This window comes from Porites lutea, chromosome 5 (genome assembly GCF_958299795.1).
Source record: "Porites lutea chromosome 5, jaPorLute2.1, whole genome shotgun sequence".
NCBI lineage: Eukaryota > Metazoa > Cnidaria > Anthozoa > Scleractinia > Poritidae > Porites > Porites lutea.
In genome coordinates this window covers 21,025,445-21,042,746 of record NC_133205.1, presented here as the reverse complement: position 1 = coordinate 21,042,746, position 17,302 = coordinate 21,025,445, and the positions used below count along the sequence as shown (strand labels likewise).

Sequence of the window (17,302 nt, the reverse complement as noted above, 5' to 3'; positions counted from 1 at the left end):
TCGACGGATCCAGTATTGCTTGTCCAACGTATATTGGTTTGTTAAAATACACTTCAGTTTTCTTCATGTGAACAGCAATAAGATTGCGATCAAATATTGTTGCTCGATCAAAGTTTGGTTTTGTTGACAGTTGTGAAGCTTTCTTTCGGTTATCTACCAATATTATATTTTGCCTCTTTCGAATGTTTTCTATTGTTTTTCCAAATACTGAATTATTCATTAGTTTGAAAAAATCTTTCTCAAAACTGTTTGCTGCAGTTTTTCTGAGCTCTGTATTTTCTGAAATATAAGACGCCATCCATGGAGATTGGTAAAATGATATTCCTCTGTGAACAGCAGTTAGTCTCATTCCCATCTCAAGATACATTCTGAGATTGCGATAATGTACTACGTAATTTTTTTGAGGTCTAAAAGACCCAATTAGTTTTTCTACTCCATTTACTAGAGTCTTTTCCGGTGCAAGAGGATAATCATTATGTGATTTCCACAGTTTACGAGGATATTCCAAGTCAACCTCAAATATATAACCCTTGTTTGACTTTCGGCGCTCTAACAAATTAATTACAGAGCCGATAGTTAGATTGTGCATCAATTTAAACCCATGTGTAGGAAGTGGTTGTGACATTGCCCATCCGTAAAGGTTATTAGCATCGAGATATTGAATATATGTGGAAGGTTTACTAGGGTCATAATTAACCATGTATTTGTTATTCGCCTCTGCATATCTCTTTGATATGTGAGTTATTCCTCCACGAATACCTCGCTCAAACATCATTAACATGTCATAATCATGCAACAGTTGAAGCTCTTGACCTGTTTCTTTGAGGCATGCATCCCAAGCCAAACCAGGAGATGTAGTTGCTCGAAAGTTTTCAAATACATCTGCTAACAGTAAGACATCAGACTTGAGATACAAATCGTGATAATCACGAATAGTCTTACAATTAAAAGTACTCCAGATATTTAATGCGTGTTGATAATCAGAATCTGTTATGCCTTCGTCATTTAGCTTTGAATAAAATTCTGATTTAGGTGGAAGACGGGTCTCAGAGAGAGACTCAATTGATGTTACGTAATCATACGGATAAACTCCTTTACGAGTTAACAATTCCACAGCCTTCGGATCCTTAATGATTGCCTTAGTGTTATGAAAATCATCTGGTTGCAGATTTCCAACAAGATTTGCGAGACTTGTCTGAAGAAACTTATAAGAGTCAATAAATCGTAACTCAAAATTCACTGAAACTGTTTCTCCAGTTCGCCTAGACATGTACTCATCAACTTTAATCTTTTTGGAAAACGAAATGTATTTTTCTTCTGTTGAAGGAATACAGTTCAACTCACCTGGCAAACGAGACAACTGTTTAATAAACAAATGAGAATCATACCCTTGCAGATTATGAAATATAACTGGAAGAATCATTGGCTTTCGACACTGAAGGTTGCAGCTGTTATGAGCAGCACCACGATAATTACCAGTAAAATGACAATGATCTCGAACTTTATCAGTTAATAATTCTTTCTTACAAATATGGCAGGTGTCCGCTTTATTAAATGATTCTTGTTCGGCGGGTGTTAATTTAAGAGGTATTGGCCGACAATAAATGTATCTTTTTTGTTACTTTTGCTAATTTAGAAACAAAAATAGCAGAAATATCATCAGTACTGTTGGTTTTTGTATAAAAAATTGGTTTAAACAGGGTATTATGGTCTAATCCTTTGATGTAAAGGCAAAATCCTGATGGCTCATGTTTTTGGTAATTGTAATTATAAGAATCCTCTGGATTGGGGCTGCAAGTGCTCATCGGTTTGGTAAAACATTCAAAATCTGCATAAACTACAAAAGGAATTGGAAGTTGTTTGTGGTAATTATTAAAACATAATTTTGAGTTTCTTGGCGGCATTTTCACAGCAGCTGTTTCATTAGATGAACAATACTCGGCATGTTTTTGAAATAATTTCCCTTTTGAGAAATGAGTAAATATTTCTTACCATATAGATTTGTCCATTTGTTCGTGATGTTATTTGCGATCTGAAGTTTTTAATGAGTGAATAATGAGTTTTCCCATCCTCCTCGTAAAGGAATAGGTCAATTGTATTTTGGGGGTCTCGTTTGGCCATTCTCAGAGGATAAAACTTATGAAACTCATTAACTGAAAATACGTTTATTCCTGGAATAGTTGGGTTAAGAGTTTCAAATTTGGTGATGTCTTTTACTTTGATAGGAAAAACAATTCCTTGAGTATTAAGATCATTTTCATACTGTTTCAAATCTGTTATTCTTATATCATTCTTCTCTCTTGGATTGATGTGTCTAAGTACACACCAAAGAAAACATTTGTCATCAGTGTTTCGAACGTTACAATTGCTTTCTTTTGCATAATCCAATCTGGTAGTGGAATATAAGAAGAACCCCTCATTGGTTTGTAAACAACAGTGTGAATTTCAAGATGAAGAACTTCTTGAAAATACCACCCACTACCATTTTGCTGATATATACTAATCTTTTCAAGGATGGTATGAATAACTTTAGCAAGTATTTCTTTTACATCAGTTGATTCAAGATTAATATGAGTATCTGAGTGAAAATATGCTTTATCCTGAACTGTAAAAAGTAATTTATCATATAACATCCTCTTTTTCCATTAGACAAACTAAAATAAATCTAACTTTGATATTTCTATGATTTCGAAGGAAATCTTTTAAAAAAGAGGATTTAGAACTAAAGAATTCATAAGGTAAAATACCAGGTTCTCCCTTGATTATGTATTTGTTAGCAAATTCATCTAGAGCTGATTTCTCTTTCATAATTCCTTGGTCATACTCCTTAAGAGCTCTCTCAAGAGCTTTTCGAAGATAAGTTGGAGTATCTGGAGGAATTGTTTTATTTTTGATACACTCCTGGAAGTAGTCCTCAAGTGTTTTGATTTTATCGGGTTTGGGTTTGGAATTGGGATTGTATTTTTCTATTGCTTTTTTTATTTTCTTTATATCAGCAATCAACTTTTGTTTTTTCTTATATTTTGAATACTCCTTCTTGAGTTTTTGTTGGTTATCTCTTTTGATACTTTTTAATTCAGCAATGGAAAGATTTCTTAAATTAGTGGGCATCTTGTTATATAATTATTTAATATTATTTCTTTAAATCACAAATTTATTTTTTCTATTTCATCTTATATCAATCATTGATATAAGACAATAATTAACAAACTTAATCAGTCTCATCAGACTCATCATAATTAACTAAAATTTTAGGATAATAATTATCCATCATAATAAATTTTGAGTGAAATAACTTAATAGTTTCTACAAGATTAGACCAACCTGGAAAATCTTTATCTACAGAGGTACAAAACTCTACTATATCAAACTCCCATTCGTCATTTACATAATAATCAGTAAATTCAGCTAGCTGTTCTAAAAGAATAACTGAACAACTCACATCTTCCTCATCAATTTTATTTAGTTTGGTATTAGGAGGATGAAACTTATCAAATCTTCGTAACCATAATCTTATTTTTTCAAGCTTATGGTTTTGAAATACCCCAGTAGTAGCCTTATTTAAATTTTTTAAAAAGTACTCAAAACAATTATCAATTCCCTTTATGAAAATAAATTCCTTTTTGTAATCTTTAGAGTAATCTGGACAGGCCTTGCGAGACATTTTAATTTATTATATTTATTTCTTTAAGCCTCAATTTTATTTTTCTGTTTCACAACTAACAACTAACAACTAACAAATTCTGTCATTCCAAAAAACTTATTAGCAGCTTTGTAAAGTTCTTTATGATAAGTTGAAGTTTTCTTATCTTCATACATCAAACATTCTGCTGCATTTAAGAACAATCCTTCAAGTTCCTCACAAGCATCAGGATATGCCTCAATTAATATTATTTTTGGCGCGTTACTAAAAAAATTAATTAACTCATCTTTATCGATATTGCAAAAATTATTATCAATAATCTTTAAGATATAAAAAGTTACTACAGAAGGAAATATAAGACCGTTAATTCTGTAACCCTGATTGTTTTGTTTTACTAACTTAACTTCCATTTTATTTTAGGTGTTTATTTCTCTTTAATCTTCATTTTTCTCTTTAGAATGAAAAAGATTTATTACAAAAACAGAAAACTATTTTAAAGTCTTCTTAGATAAACTTTTTTATTTTTTTAGAAATATATGTAGTAACCTTTTCCCGTTTATTTTAGAGTAGTTATAATAAGATGATTTCCACCTCCACTCAAACTATATCAAATTCCCTGATTAATTTCCCTTTCGAGAAAAAACTCGTTCGATTTTTGACGGAATTTTTTTGAACTGAGCGACAGCGAGTGAAGCCGAGGGAAGCGAATGGAGTGAAACGAGCGAGCGAAGCGAATGGAGCGACCGACGGCGAACGAGCTGACGGAGCGAAGTTCAAAAACATGACGGAAATAATCGGAACGAGTTTTTCGAGAAAGAGGAAAATTAGACGGGGAAAATGATAGGTTTGAGTTGAGGTGGAAAGCATCCTATTATAACTACTATAATACAAACTTTAAAGGGTGGGGGGGAGGGGGGGGGGGCGTTTATTAAACAAGAGGCCCTTATTTGAGAGGGGGCGTCTATTAGGTCATTTACGGTAAGCGCTTTTGGTGTTATATAACCATGCAGGAGGGAAATGGACTAACTTTTACAATTTCATCCCCTGTGTAGCGAAAAATCTACCAGTGCCTGAATTTGGTTTTAGTCTGTTTGAGAGATTTACTATATAGCGGCTACCACTAACACGCGCCGTCAAAGTTTTTTCTTCGGTTCAAACCTGCGGTTTGGTGGACGTCAATCAAATGTTCCCATGGTTTTCACGCGTTTTCCAAGAGAAGATTCTTTCCCCGTTTCTCGAGCACTTGGAGGAAAATGTCGGCGTTTAAGGTATCATCCACCCTCAAGCACCCTCCTTGCGTTGATCGGCGCTAGCGCTTTTGCTTTTAATAAATACCCTCATAAACCGTACATTTTCTGAAAGCTTAATAGTTCCAGATTATTGCTTATTCCTTTTAAAAAATAAAAATATTAACGCGATTTAGAAATGAGAAGCTTTTTGTAAAAGTGGGTGTCACTGTAAATTTAAGTCCAGGCCAGCAGAAAATAAACGGAAGAAGCCAGTTAAGATTGCATACGCTTCTTAACATGTTTGACTAAAAAACCGTGTCTCAGATTTTTGTCAAGTGCGTTTGTTCTTTTGTTATAAGCAGTTGAAGTTAGAGATAGCAAATCATTAGCACTACCTGTGAAAAAACTACTCTAACTCGAAAACGAAAAAAGAAATCAAAATTCGCAGACACAGTTTTTTAGAAAAACTATCCGATAGTAAGTTGGCCAAATTTGTGCCAAATTGGTTTACGGGTTGCCGACTTGGAGTTTACCTCAACTTGCCCTGATTTTCATTTCGAGAAAACGGTGGAAAAAGAGTTTTGGCGGCGTATTACCCGTGACGAGATTATAACAGATTATAACACAAAAGCTGTCAATGTTGATGCATACCAGAAAAGGGACAACAATAGTGACACAGCAGGAAAAGGTTAAAAAGGAAACCTGGCAACAGATGAACAATTTATTTCAAAGGCTCTGCTCTGTTCGATCCTTTCTGTTGTCTAGAAAGCATCATTACTTATTTGCGACGGGCAGTTTTCATTTCCGCACCGTACAAGCCAAGTTGAGCCAAGCCAACTTTTACTCGATACATTTTCTAAAAGTTCGGTACTCCCTTGGAAAAATTGACAACAAACCGCTTCCTGGAGTTTTTCTGGAAGCTTCTCTCCTGCTACAACAGACTTTCAAAACAGTCCTTCTAGCCTTCGAAAACATCCATTTCTCCTCGCTCTTCGCCGCTCACGAGTTCTGTCAAATTGCGTGTTAGCTTGGTGCGTATCAAGTATGACAGGACTTGTCAACGATCAATTAAAAGTAATTAGCATAGAAAAAACTTTTGCGCTCCATAAGTCTGCACAGAAAAAACATTTTTTCCTGGGATTTTTTTTAAAAGAAAGCTCTTGATTAGCCGTTTTTGCAATAATTGCTACAGGATCTGACACCGCTTCAAGTCAAGATAACCACAGGGCGCCCACACAATCTGTTTGTGTAGCCGATTGTTATTTTATAGTAAATGTACTGGATTTACCGTTTGCTTTACCTATAGCGATATATCGCTAATTATGTATATAAATCAATGATAAATAAACGTTGAATTACCTTACCTGTGGTATATAGTCGTCCTTTTACCTCAAAAGCGGTTTTTTGAGCGATTTTGAATGAATTTGAGTTCGCCGTTGACTGTTTTATAAGGTAAGGTAATTTAACGTTTATTTATCATTGATTTATATACATAGTTAGCGATATATCACTATAGGTGAAGCAAACGGTAAATCCATTACATTTACTATAAAATAACAATCGGCTACACAAACAGATTGTGTGGGCCCCCTGTGATAGACTTTGGTAGATTGTGCTAGCATAATTTTAAGCGTAATTCAGCAAAACGAGCATTATTTTAAGCTTTTATTTCAGTTTAGCACTGCTGGCATAATCCGAGCTTTTATGCGTTGAAAACAAAAAAACCCATCATAGCACTAGAATAATTCAGTTTGTACTTTATTTCTGTATTGTTTTTGGAGAATCTATAATAAATTGAGGTCTGTGCTAAGGCCCATGGTCAAATATGGTCCGGCTGGCGGCAGAGGTCACCCTGTGCATAAGACTGAGACTCAGGCCACCACGCTTATGGCTCGCCTGCTCGGCCCCTCAGATGGCGTCGTCCTCGAGTACATCCACTTCCACCACTTCCAGTGCCGTACCGAGAGCTTTAATCCCTAGAGAACGTGTTCCTAAAAGTAATACTGGAAAGTACAAGGAAGGAGGTAAACTCAGATCCAAAGAACATGAGTCCTCGTGATCGAATCGAAGAATTCCCAGGGGAAAATTTGTGTCCTCGAGGTGGAAAACTGTTTTGCACTGGGTGTAAGGAGATATTGAGCTCTAAAAAGAGCATTCTCAAAAACCACTTGGCTTCCAAAAAACATGCCGCAGGCAAAGAGAAGTTAAAAGTGACAAAAAAGCGAGATCATGTGCGCACATGCGTATTTGCCACGCTAAAGGCAGGGGTCGCACTGTGGCCTTTTTTTTTATGTCGAGTCATATGTTGTCCCACAAATATGTCACGACATTTAAGCCACGGGAGTCTTGGAGGTCGCACGTGTGGGACATAAATGATATTTGAAACCGGACTGTCAACTCTTAATATTTCACGCGAGAAAAGAGCTGCGAGGTGGAAGGCTGCGAGTCTTGGGAAAACATCTGCGAGCTAAAGGGTGAAAACAAGCCATCCCCATACTGAGAATAATCAGGTGAATAGTGCGAATTTGTAAATTGGTATGGGTTGAAATTCGCCATAAGGACCAGATAAACGTTTGTAGAGAAAACCGGTGACTAAAATTTTGAACAGATAGCTGTAGCTAGCTGTGCACATGTGTTATCTTCCAAGAATTGCGAAAATTCGATTTTTGCCGGTATTTCAGATTTGACTGACATTGCGGTCGAAGAAAAACAAAAAATTGTTATTTTACAGCCATTGGACAAGATATGACCTGCTTCGAGGCAGGACATCGGCTTTTTTGATCTTTAGGTCCTTCGGACATAGTTATGGCAGGTCGCGACATAAGGGCCGCAGTTGTCGCAGGCACGCGATGACAGATTTTATGTCCAATGTAAACACCAAAAGCGTTAGTGCGACCCCTGCCAACTGTAAGACTGGAAGGTGGACTATGTGAATGTTCATTAAAGTCAAAATTGATAGGGTTTAGCTACTGATGATCTTTATTTACCTTAATCTAAGGAGCATAATTTCGGTGACAGAGAGCATAATTTTCAGAAAGTAGCATAATTTTGGCATAATTTCTAAAAAATATGAGCACTGCTAAAAGCATAATATGCTTTTTTTTCGAGCACAATCTACCAAAGCCTACCCTGTGAGATAACGAGGAGTACGAATCTGTTGAGTGTTTGTCGCAGGAAACTCTTTCTCAATACGCGCTCTCAACTTGTCTGAGTTCTTGCTAGTTCAGGATTCTGTTCGATAACATGAAGAATGATAAGTAGATCTGCAGGTTACAAAATTCATTTTCGAAAACAGCCTCCCTTCAGAAGAAACATTTGTCCCTTGTCGGTGTGATATCTTTCGTTTCTTTGAATATTTATGCTCCTGTGAAAACTTTTACGTTAACTATAGAGGGTATATCGGCCATTTCACTCAGCTCGCAGAAACGTCGTTGTTTTAACAATGTAATCCTTCATCTTAATGAAATAAATAAGATTAAAAACGCCGTCGTCATTCGAATTATTCTGGCAAGTCTTCGCCCTTCATTCAGCGACGAGCCGGGGAACCTTCTCTGTCAGAGTACGTGAGAAAACCATAGAAACAGTTGATTGACGTCCACGAAAACTCAGGTTTCAACAGAGAGAAAAAAAAAACATTCAAGGGCGCGTTAGTGTAGCCTGCGAACAGCAGACTTATTTCCGGTCGTCGCTTCTCTCTCTGCGAAATACGTCTGCTGTTCGCAGGCTAGTGTTAGTGGTAACCGCCGTAATATGTTTCTTTTAGGCTCCGTTTACATGGAGAAAAGTTGTCTCGTCCGGAAAGAGGGCTACCCTCACAGTCCTGTCAACTTCAAAAACGCCGCACTTAACCGGAGGGTGTAATTTGCAGGTTGCAGGTTGCCACCTGAAACCTGCAACCTGCGACCTGCAACCTGCAAATTGCACCCTACGGCACTTAACAACTATGTAACCTATCGTGAAGCACTTTGATGTCTTCCCAAAACATTTTGAGGAGTAACGCGAGTAATTTCTTTGGCTCATCAGATGTCAACTTGTAAAATGACTGTTCGATTGTCCAGTGTTCCTGGCTCCAAAGGCTGTAGCTGGGTAAATCATCGTGTCCAGCCATTCTCCGACGGGCTATGTCTTTAAATTGTGTCACCGCGGAGCTTAAAGATTCAAGAGCCTTGACCTTGATATTTGTGAGGGCCAAGGTTTCCTCGGGAGCAATTTGATCTAAGAAAGCTTGAATGTAAATGTCCACAAATTGTGTACGTTCTTCACCTTCCACTATACCTCGGTGTGCTGCCTCAATTGGATGTCTACTCCTACATGTACTTTCACGCGACTGGTAAATTTCTCCATTCCCCTCGTTTATCAGTGACTTTTCAATTACCTTTTGAAGTACATCATAACCGAAGGAGGTATGGTGCAATCCAAAGGACAAAAAAGTAATTAACTTCTTTTTTCGACCGACTATCGTCAAGTCTTGAGCGATTTTCTCTAAGCAGTCTTTAAACTTGTACTCTGGCTCTGGCAAGTTTTTGAAAGATTCCAGCCGATCTACAAGTATTTGAATAATGGCGGCAGCATTTGAAAAGTGCACGTCAAGAGAATCCTTCTTAAACAAGTTATAGTCAGAATAAAAGAAGCTCGTCAGTTTTTTGCCCTTCAAGCGTCTCACCAGCTCTTGAAGGATGCTAACCAAACGCTGAGTTAGGTTACTTCCGGTCCACAACTTAGCGTTTGTGTTTTTCTGCCATTCATACAACACTAGAGTTTTAAGAACGTAAGAGGAAATCAATTTCCCGGCGTCATCTGAAGGGATGTCTGCCATGGAGATCCAATATGCAAGATTAAAGTCTTTGATCTTGTCCGTTTTTCCTGTTTCCGCCATGCTGTGTTCTGCATCAGGAAACATCATGTCACGCAACACTTTCAGTAACCTAAGGCATTTGCTTTGACCACTGTCCGAGCCAAATTCTTGAACAAACAGCAACTGCTCAAAAGACGATTGAGAACAGAGCAGTACGAAATTAATCGGGCGCAATCCAGGGTACTGTTCCTCCTCTTTCTTAAAGAAGTCTGGGTGTTCTTCAGAAAGAGGATCCCTGTAGGAGCCAACAGCTAAGAAATAAGGCAAACTGTCTAAAGCTGACTTCAGTACTCGACCACTTGGGGAATCAAACTCTAAATCAACCTTGCATGATCTTGAGTTTATCCTCACGGCTAATGTCAAATCTACACTGATTTCCATTCCTTTGTAAACATCCGATTCTCCACCATTCCATTCTAACAATAAAGTATATGCTGGTCCATGTTTTGATAAAGCAGGTGGTGTTTTGCTCGCATACTTTTCATATGGCAACACAACTTTCATCCCATATGCCTCAAAATTTTTGGCTTTACTTTTAAATATGTTGTAGAATGGCGTCTTGATGGTTTTCTTCCAATCAAAATCCCAGAGGTAAAAAAAATGTGATCCATATTCTTGATCTGTGAATGCAAACCTCAGATTCTCGCAAGCAGATTCGCATGGAACCACGCACACAGCAGAACAAGGAAGTTCGTTAAAATGAACATCTTCTGGAAAAGAGAAAGCATCAAGCTGTACGAAAAAGTCGAACTCGTCAGGCTTTCCCACTTTAGTTCCTTCGTAAAAGCTGCCACTGTTGATAAGCGTTGTCATGAAGAAGGGATTTTCTCTCCGAACCTCGAGTAGAATGGCCTTAATAACTTTTCTTACACGCCGCTGAATAAGGGAAATTTCCTGGCAGCAAGGAAATTTTCCTCTTTTTTCGTCCAAGTCCACCAAAAATGTTTCCAAAGGAGTTCCTGCCATACCTATATTTTATCTTGTGAAAAGACGGTTCACACTTCCGCTCTGCTTCGGGGGACTGGAAACGAGTGTGTCTTCTCCGTGATTCGCTCACAGATCATACAAATAGACATATTCATCACGTTTGATGTAACAAATAATCACAAACTGGGCAGGTTATTGGCAGACAATACTGAAAAGTGATGCCACATATTTCATATTGATTACCACTGTATGCAATATTGATTTCACTCAATGAATAATTTTAAACACACATGGCAACTATCTTTCAATGGCCTTTTACCTTGGTTTAAATGACTACTGCTCGCACAGGGTTGGTTCATAGTGAGTTTTATTGGTAAAAGGGTATAGAAATCAGAGGACCTTGCTCTAAAATAGGGAATACATGTATGAATGATTCAAGTTTCTTTATAGTTAATCTAGAACCGAGTAGGAATTTTGGTGCCTAGTCTAGAATGGGGTAGCAAAATGGGGAAAAAACATGTTAGTACAAGTAATATTATTAGTATAAGCTAAGGATACTAGAGTCCCAACCAAAAATTCGTAATGTAGCCCCTCCAGCCCCTCAAAGAATAAAGCAAAGGTAACCACAGCCCCTTGGTGAGCTACATGTCAATTTATAAATAACTAAGATAGTACGCGTGCTCTGATTGGCCGAGAGGGGTGTTTGCATGAGAGTATGTAAACATGGTTGTGGCACCAAGCTGTTTTGCTTTTCGTGTGCTAATCACACTAGCACGAATTTGAAAAAGTTTTCGAGTTCAAAACTCGACAAGTTTACTTTACTTACCCATTCCTCCGTCGGCTGAAACTTGGAAAATCGTTACAAAGAAGGTGTGTCAATTTTTTTTTGCTTAAGCTGACGGTCTAAGCGAGAAAAATCCGTATTTTGAATAGCATCTTTTTGCAAAACAAGAACTGATTACACATGCAAGACTTTGTGTACAAAACTTTGCGACTGGTAGGAATTTCTCTTCAGTGGCATAACAAAGAGTTTTGCGTTTTTTCTCGGGAGAGTTATTTCATAAAAGCAATAGAAAACTTTTTTCCTTTGTTTGCATAGCCTGATAAAAACACGCGAGGGGTTGGGAGAATTCAAGACAATTGGTTTGCATAACTGTCTCGAGTTCTCCCAACCCCTCGAGTGTTTATATCAGGCTAAGCAAACACGCCAAATGTTTTCTATTGCTTAAATAACACAGTCAGCCCATTACCATTTTTTCATTTCAGTCACATCTTTCTTGAGTTTTGAAGAAGATTTTTTTTGCTTGTGATGGTGAGGTTTGTGTACTTTGATGGCTCTGGAAGCTTTACCAGTTGGGACCCTGGTACCCTGTAGATTCAACCATGCTTGGCAGGTTTAGCCTGCGGAGCACTTTTTTTTTGCTCGTTTCTGCCTTGCGCGTCTTTCATGCTTGCCACGCTTGGCCTAAAAGGAAATGAAAATGACTGCTGCGCAGGCTACGACAGGTTTGGATGAATGGACAAATGAATTGCAACAACTGGCCTTCCAGGTTGAGAGGTGTCCCATCCATCAAGTTAATGTCCCATCCCCATCAAGAAAATTCCACAACTGAAAGCAGGCCTTGTACACAATGGAGAGGTGAAGAGGCAAGGTAAAGTAATATTATTACTATGGCCGAGTTCTTGATCATCAGTTCTAATTATTGACAGATTTAATTTCTTCATATTTCTTGTTTTAATTGTTTCAAGCATAAAAAACGCTGAGGAGCATGTGTCGCAAATAACTCAGTTCCAGGCACTGCCAACAACTGTAAATAACATTATATTTTCTTAAAAAAGTTAACCTCCTTTCACTGCAGTCCACATTATTATTTTTGTCTTCATCCAAAAATGACTGGTCAAAGTTTCAAAGTCAAGGAGTAATATTTATCTTTTTCCTTGAATTATTTTGCATTCAGCAGAAGTTTGGCCACAGCTTAAATAATTCCAAGGTCACGGAGAAAGATTCCAGCCAGCAGGGACATCATGTCTAATCTGGACCACCTCGCTGAAATCATATGAAGGAAAGCAAAAACTGAGTTCCAGGTGAAATGAATGCTGTTCACAATGAGTTTTCTTCAGGACATTAGTGTACAGTCAACTCTCTCTTAATGGCGCCTCTATAAGACAGACACCTTGCTAGATTGGAGACTTAGAATTTATTGGTCCCTGCCTTGGTTCCTCTCTACGAGGCAGACATCTCTAAGGCAGAGACATAGCGGCAGTTCTAAAGGTGTCTATATTATGCACCTATCAATGTAAAGCCGGCGGAAGGGGGGGGGGGGGCAGGGCATAGGGTGCGGATTTGATTGTCTTTGTTGTCCCTGGGGTAGGGCATTTTTTTTACTTATCTTGTTCTCCCGGGGGAGGGGATATTTGAATCTTTCTTCGCCCGACGTGGAGATATTTGACTGCCGACTCAGACGAAAAAGACTGAGACCGAACACATGTTTCCCTCTTCCACGCTTCACGCATGCGCCATACGGTTTGAAAAGATCAGGAAGTCATGGAGGCCAATGAGAGCAAGCGAAGGCTGAGTGGATTTCACTGTTTTGTCTTCAAATTTCGTTTGTTTTAGCGTGTTTTTGATCAATTGAACCTCTTAATATACTGTGGTATCAAAGTAAGCGGAAGTAAAGAGAAACCGAGTCGATTTTTGCAAGTACAAGTGATTAGTGTATGGCTCATTCGCTACAATAACTGTAAACTTATAAAACTGACTTTCTTTGTACCCTTTACTAAGAACGGTATTTTTAGACTTACAAAATGTGGACTTTCTCCTAAAGGTTTATGTATTCTACACAGTGTAACACGGATTACGGTTAAAACGTATAATTGCAGCTGTAACAGGAACATGTATCTTTGGTGATGCAGCAACGTTTATAAAAGATTGCAGACTTTTATTTGGAGATATTTTTATTGTGCCTTTCTTAGGTTCTGCCTTGGGGCGGACAGCAATGTGCAGCCTGGGGTGGGGAAATTTGGTTGCATTTGACTGGAATGATTTGCCCGTGGGCAGGGAATTTGATTGAAAATTTTTGAAAAAAGTCAAATCCCCACCCTATGCCCTGCCTCCCCCCCACCGGCATTACATTGATAGGTGCATTAGAGAAAGTTGATTGCATTCACTAGGCAATGTACATGTGAACAGCCCAGGAACTCTGCAAGAAATAATCTTTTTGCCAAGCAAATTACATTCATTGGATACATTATCAAATAGGTAAATGAGGTTAAATATACTTATTTAACTTAGTTGACAACGAGGAGCTTCTCTGCTGCTCAGTAGTTAACTTGATGTTAGCATGGCATTGGTGTGGCGTTTGTGTTTGTCAGCATTTTATTGGCGTGCTTTGGCGAGCTGGAAGTTATCCTATGCTGTAGCGTATTTTGCAAGTGTTTGCATTACTGTACTAGGCCTGTTGTGGGGCAATTTCCAGTGCTTCTTGTGTCAGCGGTTTACTCAAGCGTTGCAATTTATGCATGTGGGTTTACATGTGCTTGTAGTTTAACAATGCCTAGTGTTTGGGTGTCTTGCTCAGTTTAACAGTGTTTTTCCCCTCCCTCCTCACCCCTTATTATTATTATTATTATTATTAGTATTATTATTGTCCTTATTTCCCGACTGAACTCTTGGTTCAGTGTGACAAGTGCTTTGGCTGGGGCTGGGTGTGGCGGGCAGGGCTCGTGGCTGGGTTGCGGGTGGGGCAGGCCTTTGGGGTGTTCTTGCTACCTGGGTTAAGGGTCGGCGGCTCCAGCCCCCAGGTTCCCAGGCACCCAACCTCCATGTGCGACTAAAGCATTAATAAATAAAACATATTTAGTGGTAACGCATCTGCAAGGTGGTTCTTTACTTAGAGCAGTTTTCACTTGACTGTCGTAAAACCAAAACCAAAGTAAATACACTAGCCAACCAAAGGGTGTAGTAAAACCAAAACCAAAACCAAAACCAATCCCTTTCGACAGTCAAGTGAAAACCGCTCTATGAATCCAGAACAAAATAGAATTTGGTTTCACAGGAGAGAAGGACACTGGATTGCTTAGAGATAAACCTTTCATAGCAAGGGTGAGAACCAACAACAAACTCAACACACAGGGCATCGCAATGTTGGTGACAGGCATGCACTATCAACTCTCCACCAGAATTATTCCCCAGCAAACAGAAAAAGAAAAGGGCTTGTATATACCATTGCCCTACATATCAAACCTACAAAAATTTACCACTCAATTAATCCCTGGCAATACCAATAAATAACTTAAAAGGTCAATAAAATTGTTAACCAATCAACAAACAAGTTTTCATGGACACAAATAACTGATCTACAGTATCATTTTTTCGATGGATTAGACCAACATTTTGAGATAATTTAAACACTTTTTGTTACACTGCATTATTGCTTGATCTGCCTGGTCAGGCCAGGTCACAATGCCATGATACATGCACATGCAATGATCGTACCCATATCTGATTAAAAATAATGATATGTGCTTTTGATTTACCAGAAACCTGCCAATGCTATTTATATACATATAGCATTTCTTTGGCAGTTGAAGCTTTTTCCAAACACTGTTGTCATTTCAATAAACATTGGTTAAAACCCCTATTAGTTTTCCGTGTCACTGTGTATTGTTAAACATTTTATGTTATTCTGAATGGCCTTTGTATATTGCTTAGTATTGAGATAAGAACCTTAGTACTATGAGGCAAAAAAAATTATGTAATGTTGACGCATACTCTTTTGAGTGCGCACAAGCTTTCGTCAACAAGTTAAGCAACATCCAAAAGATGTTTATCATGATTAGTCCACTTTATCTCGTCCGGTGGAAGACATTCATGGCCATTTTGGGAACAATATTCTGATTTTGGTAGAATTTTACTTTGTAAAACTGTAGTTTCCCTTTATAGCCATTCATTTACATGGCAATACAATGCTGGCTCAATGCTTCCATAAGCACTTGCCCAACGTTCAATATAAGTAATTCCATAAAAACCCCAGCACTGGAACAGAGTTTTACCCTTCAGGGTTATATGCCTCTGATGGCATTGTGCAGAAACCTTATACCAAAGTCTGGTTTTTAAAGAAGCAACAATCTGGCTCCCAGGAAACATAATGGAAGGCATTTACCTTTCATTTTCAGACAAACTATCAACTGATCAATTCCTATCAATATTATCAATGACAATCAATAATCACAAAAACTTCAGCGACCATTATCTATTGATTATCAATATCAATTGATTAATTGATATTGTATTTGATTTTCATCAGTTGTCATCAATTGTTGAGGCCCTGATTTTTACCACTGGGCAAAATTCCTCTGGGTTGGGTGGTTGAGGGAAAGTTTCAAGGGTTGTTTGGGCGATTCTCCAAGAAAACAAGTCTACAAACCTCAATATATTCAATTTCTTCTTGTGATAGAGGTCTTCTTCTGTATCTGGCTGGTAAACTTGCATAGTTATTTACATCTTCATCTTTTAATGATGAACTGAAAGTAGACGCAGTTGGAGATCGATGAGCTGATGTCCCTCTACTGATAGCCCTTAAAGTTGGAGAGATCTCAGGAGTTTTCATGTGTGATGAAGGCCCAGCTAGAGATATCGAAAATAAAGCAACGTTTTAAAATTCGGTAATTAATCGACTGCTCAGGAAATACTAAGTTTACTTACCATCACTTTTTGGTTTTGTTCTGTTCGGAAATCGTATACTGGGGACATGTTTTCTAACTATTTGCATCATCTTACTACCGGCACTCGCGGACGCCATTTTGAATGACGATTACGCAACGCAAAGGGTTCTGGTCTTTCCGAGCCAATATCCGAGTACACGAGTTTTAACGATTATGAACCGAAGTATTTACGGAAAATTGCGAGGAGCTTCAAAATGGCGGACAATGCAACTGGCTCTGAAGAAACATGGATTCCGGCTTCAAGACGGCCTGACGGTACATGGCGAAAAGCTCGACGAGTAAAGGAAGGTTATGTACCACCTGATGAAGTGGCAAAATACGAAAGTAAAGGAAAACAGTGGGCAGATAGTATTCCGAAACTACCGCCAGGAGTTCACGAAGAGCAAACACCACTCTCGAAAAATCAGAAAAAGAGAAAGAACAAAAAGAAAGATGCAGGTGATAACCAGAAATGTGACGTTTCCAGTGTGACAGAGAAAATTCAAAGTGTTCAACTTTCGAATGCTGTGGCCAGTACTGCGGCAGGAACGGTTTACACGAGCAACCCGGACGATTTAAAAGTAAAACGGTTAAAAAATCTGCGGAAAAAATTACGGCAGATCGAAGAACTGCAAGCTAAGATTGACTCTGGAGAACTAGTTAACCCAGAAGCTACTCAGTTAGAGAAGCTATCCAGAAGAGAAGAAATAGAACAGGAACTTGAACAGCTTGAAGCTGAAATGTGAAACAGTGCTCTTTTTGCACAGGTCTACCAGCTTTATAATGACCCTATTGCAACTCACAGTTGTCCCATTGTTCGCCAAATGCATGCAAGACATTTTAGCTTGTATGTTTTGGTAATCTCATCTCAGACAATGTGACTTTGCTCACAGAACTGTTTCACTTTCTTTCAAATGTCTTGCTATCCACGTACAGGTGAATGCT

The 17,302-nt window shown here is 38.3% G+C and overlaps 4 protein-coding genes across 4 annotated transcripts in view; 1 reads left to right on the top strand and 3 right to left on the bottom strand.

Annotated features, from left to right (window-relative positions):
* LOC140938066 (uncharacterized) overlaps nucleotides 1–3,664 on the bottom strand; it is a 4,910-nt gene extending 1,246 nt beyond the window's left edge. Inside the window, exons 1-3 of the mRNA XM_073387607.1 lie at nucleotides 3,325–3,664; nucleotides 2,748–2,870; nucleotides 1–1,344 (exon numbers count right to left, since the gene is read on the bottom strand). The exon at nucleotides 1–1,344 is cut by the window's left edge and continues 219 nt beyond it. Coding sequence (XP_073243708.1) covers nucleotides 1–1,344; nucleotides 2,748–2,870; nucleotides 3,325–3,664 — 1,807 coding nt within the window. The remainder of the gene's footprint in view (nucleotides 1,345–2,747; nucleotides 2,871–3,324) is intronic.
* A 4,214-nt stretch (nucleotides 3,665–7,878) lies between these two features.
* On the bottom strand, nucleotides 7,879–10,693 carry LOC140938065 (cyclic GMP-AMP synthase-like receptor). Its single transcript, XM_073387606.1, has one exon. The coding sequence runs from the start codon at nucleotides 10,691–10,693 to the stop codon at nucleotides 8,807–8,809; it is 1,887 nt and encodes a 628-aa protein (XP_073243707.1). The 3' UTR covers nucleotides 7,879–8,806.
* Nucleotides 10,694–12,460: 1,767 nt separating this feature from the next.
* On the bottom strand, nucleotides 12,461–16,516 carry LOC140937015 (alpha-ketoglutarate dehydrogenase component 4-like). Its single transcript, XM_073386537.1, has 3 exons — nucleotides 16,359–16,516; nucleotides 16,081–16,280; nucleotides 12,461–12,701 (listed from the first exon to the last, which is right to left on the bottom strand). Exons 1-3 carry the CDS (start codon nucleotides 16,453–16,455, stop codon nucleotides 12,684–12,686), a joined length of 315 nt encoding a protein of 104 aa, XP_073242638.1. The 5' UTR covers nucleotides 16,456–16,516; the 3' UTR covers nucleotides 12,461–12,683.
* Nucleotides 16,355–17,167, top strand: LOC140937014 (partner of Y14 and mago-like). Its single transcript, XM_073386536.1, has one exon. The coding sequence runs from the start codon at nucleotides 16,573–16,575 to the stop codon at nucleotides 17,101–17,103; it is 531 nt and encodes a 176-aa protein (XP_073242637.1). The 5' UTR covers nucleotides 16,355–16,572; the 3' UTR covers nucleotides 17,104–17,167.
* The last annotated feature ends 135 nt before the right edge of the window (nucleotides 17,168–17,302 follow it).

Coding starts and splice junctions, on each gene's coding strand:
- LOC140937014 (XM_073386536.1), top strand. CDS start 16,573: ATGGCGGACAATGCAACTGGCTCTGAAGAAACATGGATTCCGGCTTCA.
- LOC140937015 (XM_073386537.1), bottom strand. CDS start 16,455: ATGGCGTCCGCGAGTGCCGGTAGTAAGATGATGCAAATAGTTAGAAAA. Junction 16,281..16,358: donor AACAAAACCAAAAAGTGATG/GTAAGTAAACTT, acceptor CGATATCTCTAG/CTGGGCCTTCATCACACATG.
- LOC140938065 (XM_073387606.1), bottom strand. CDS start 10,693: ATGGCAGGAACTCCTTTGGAAACATTTTTGGTGGACTTGGACGAAAAA.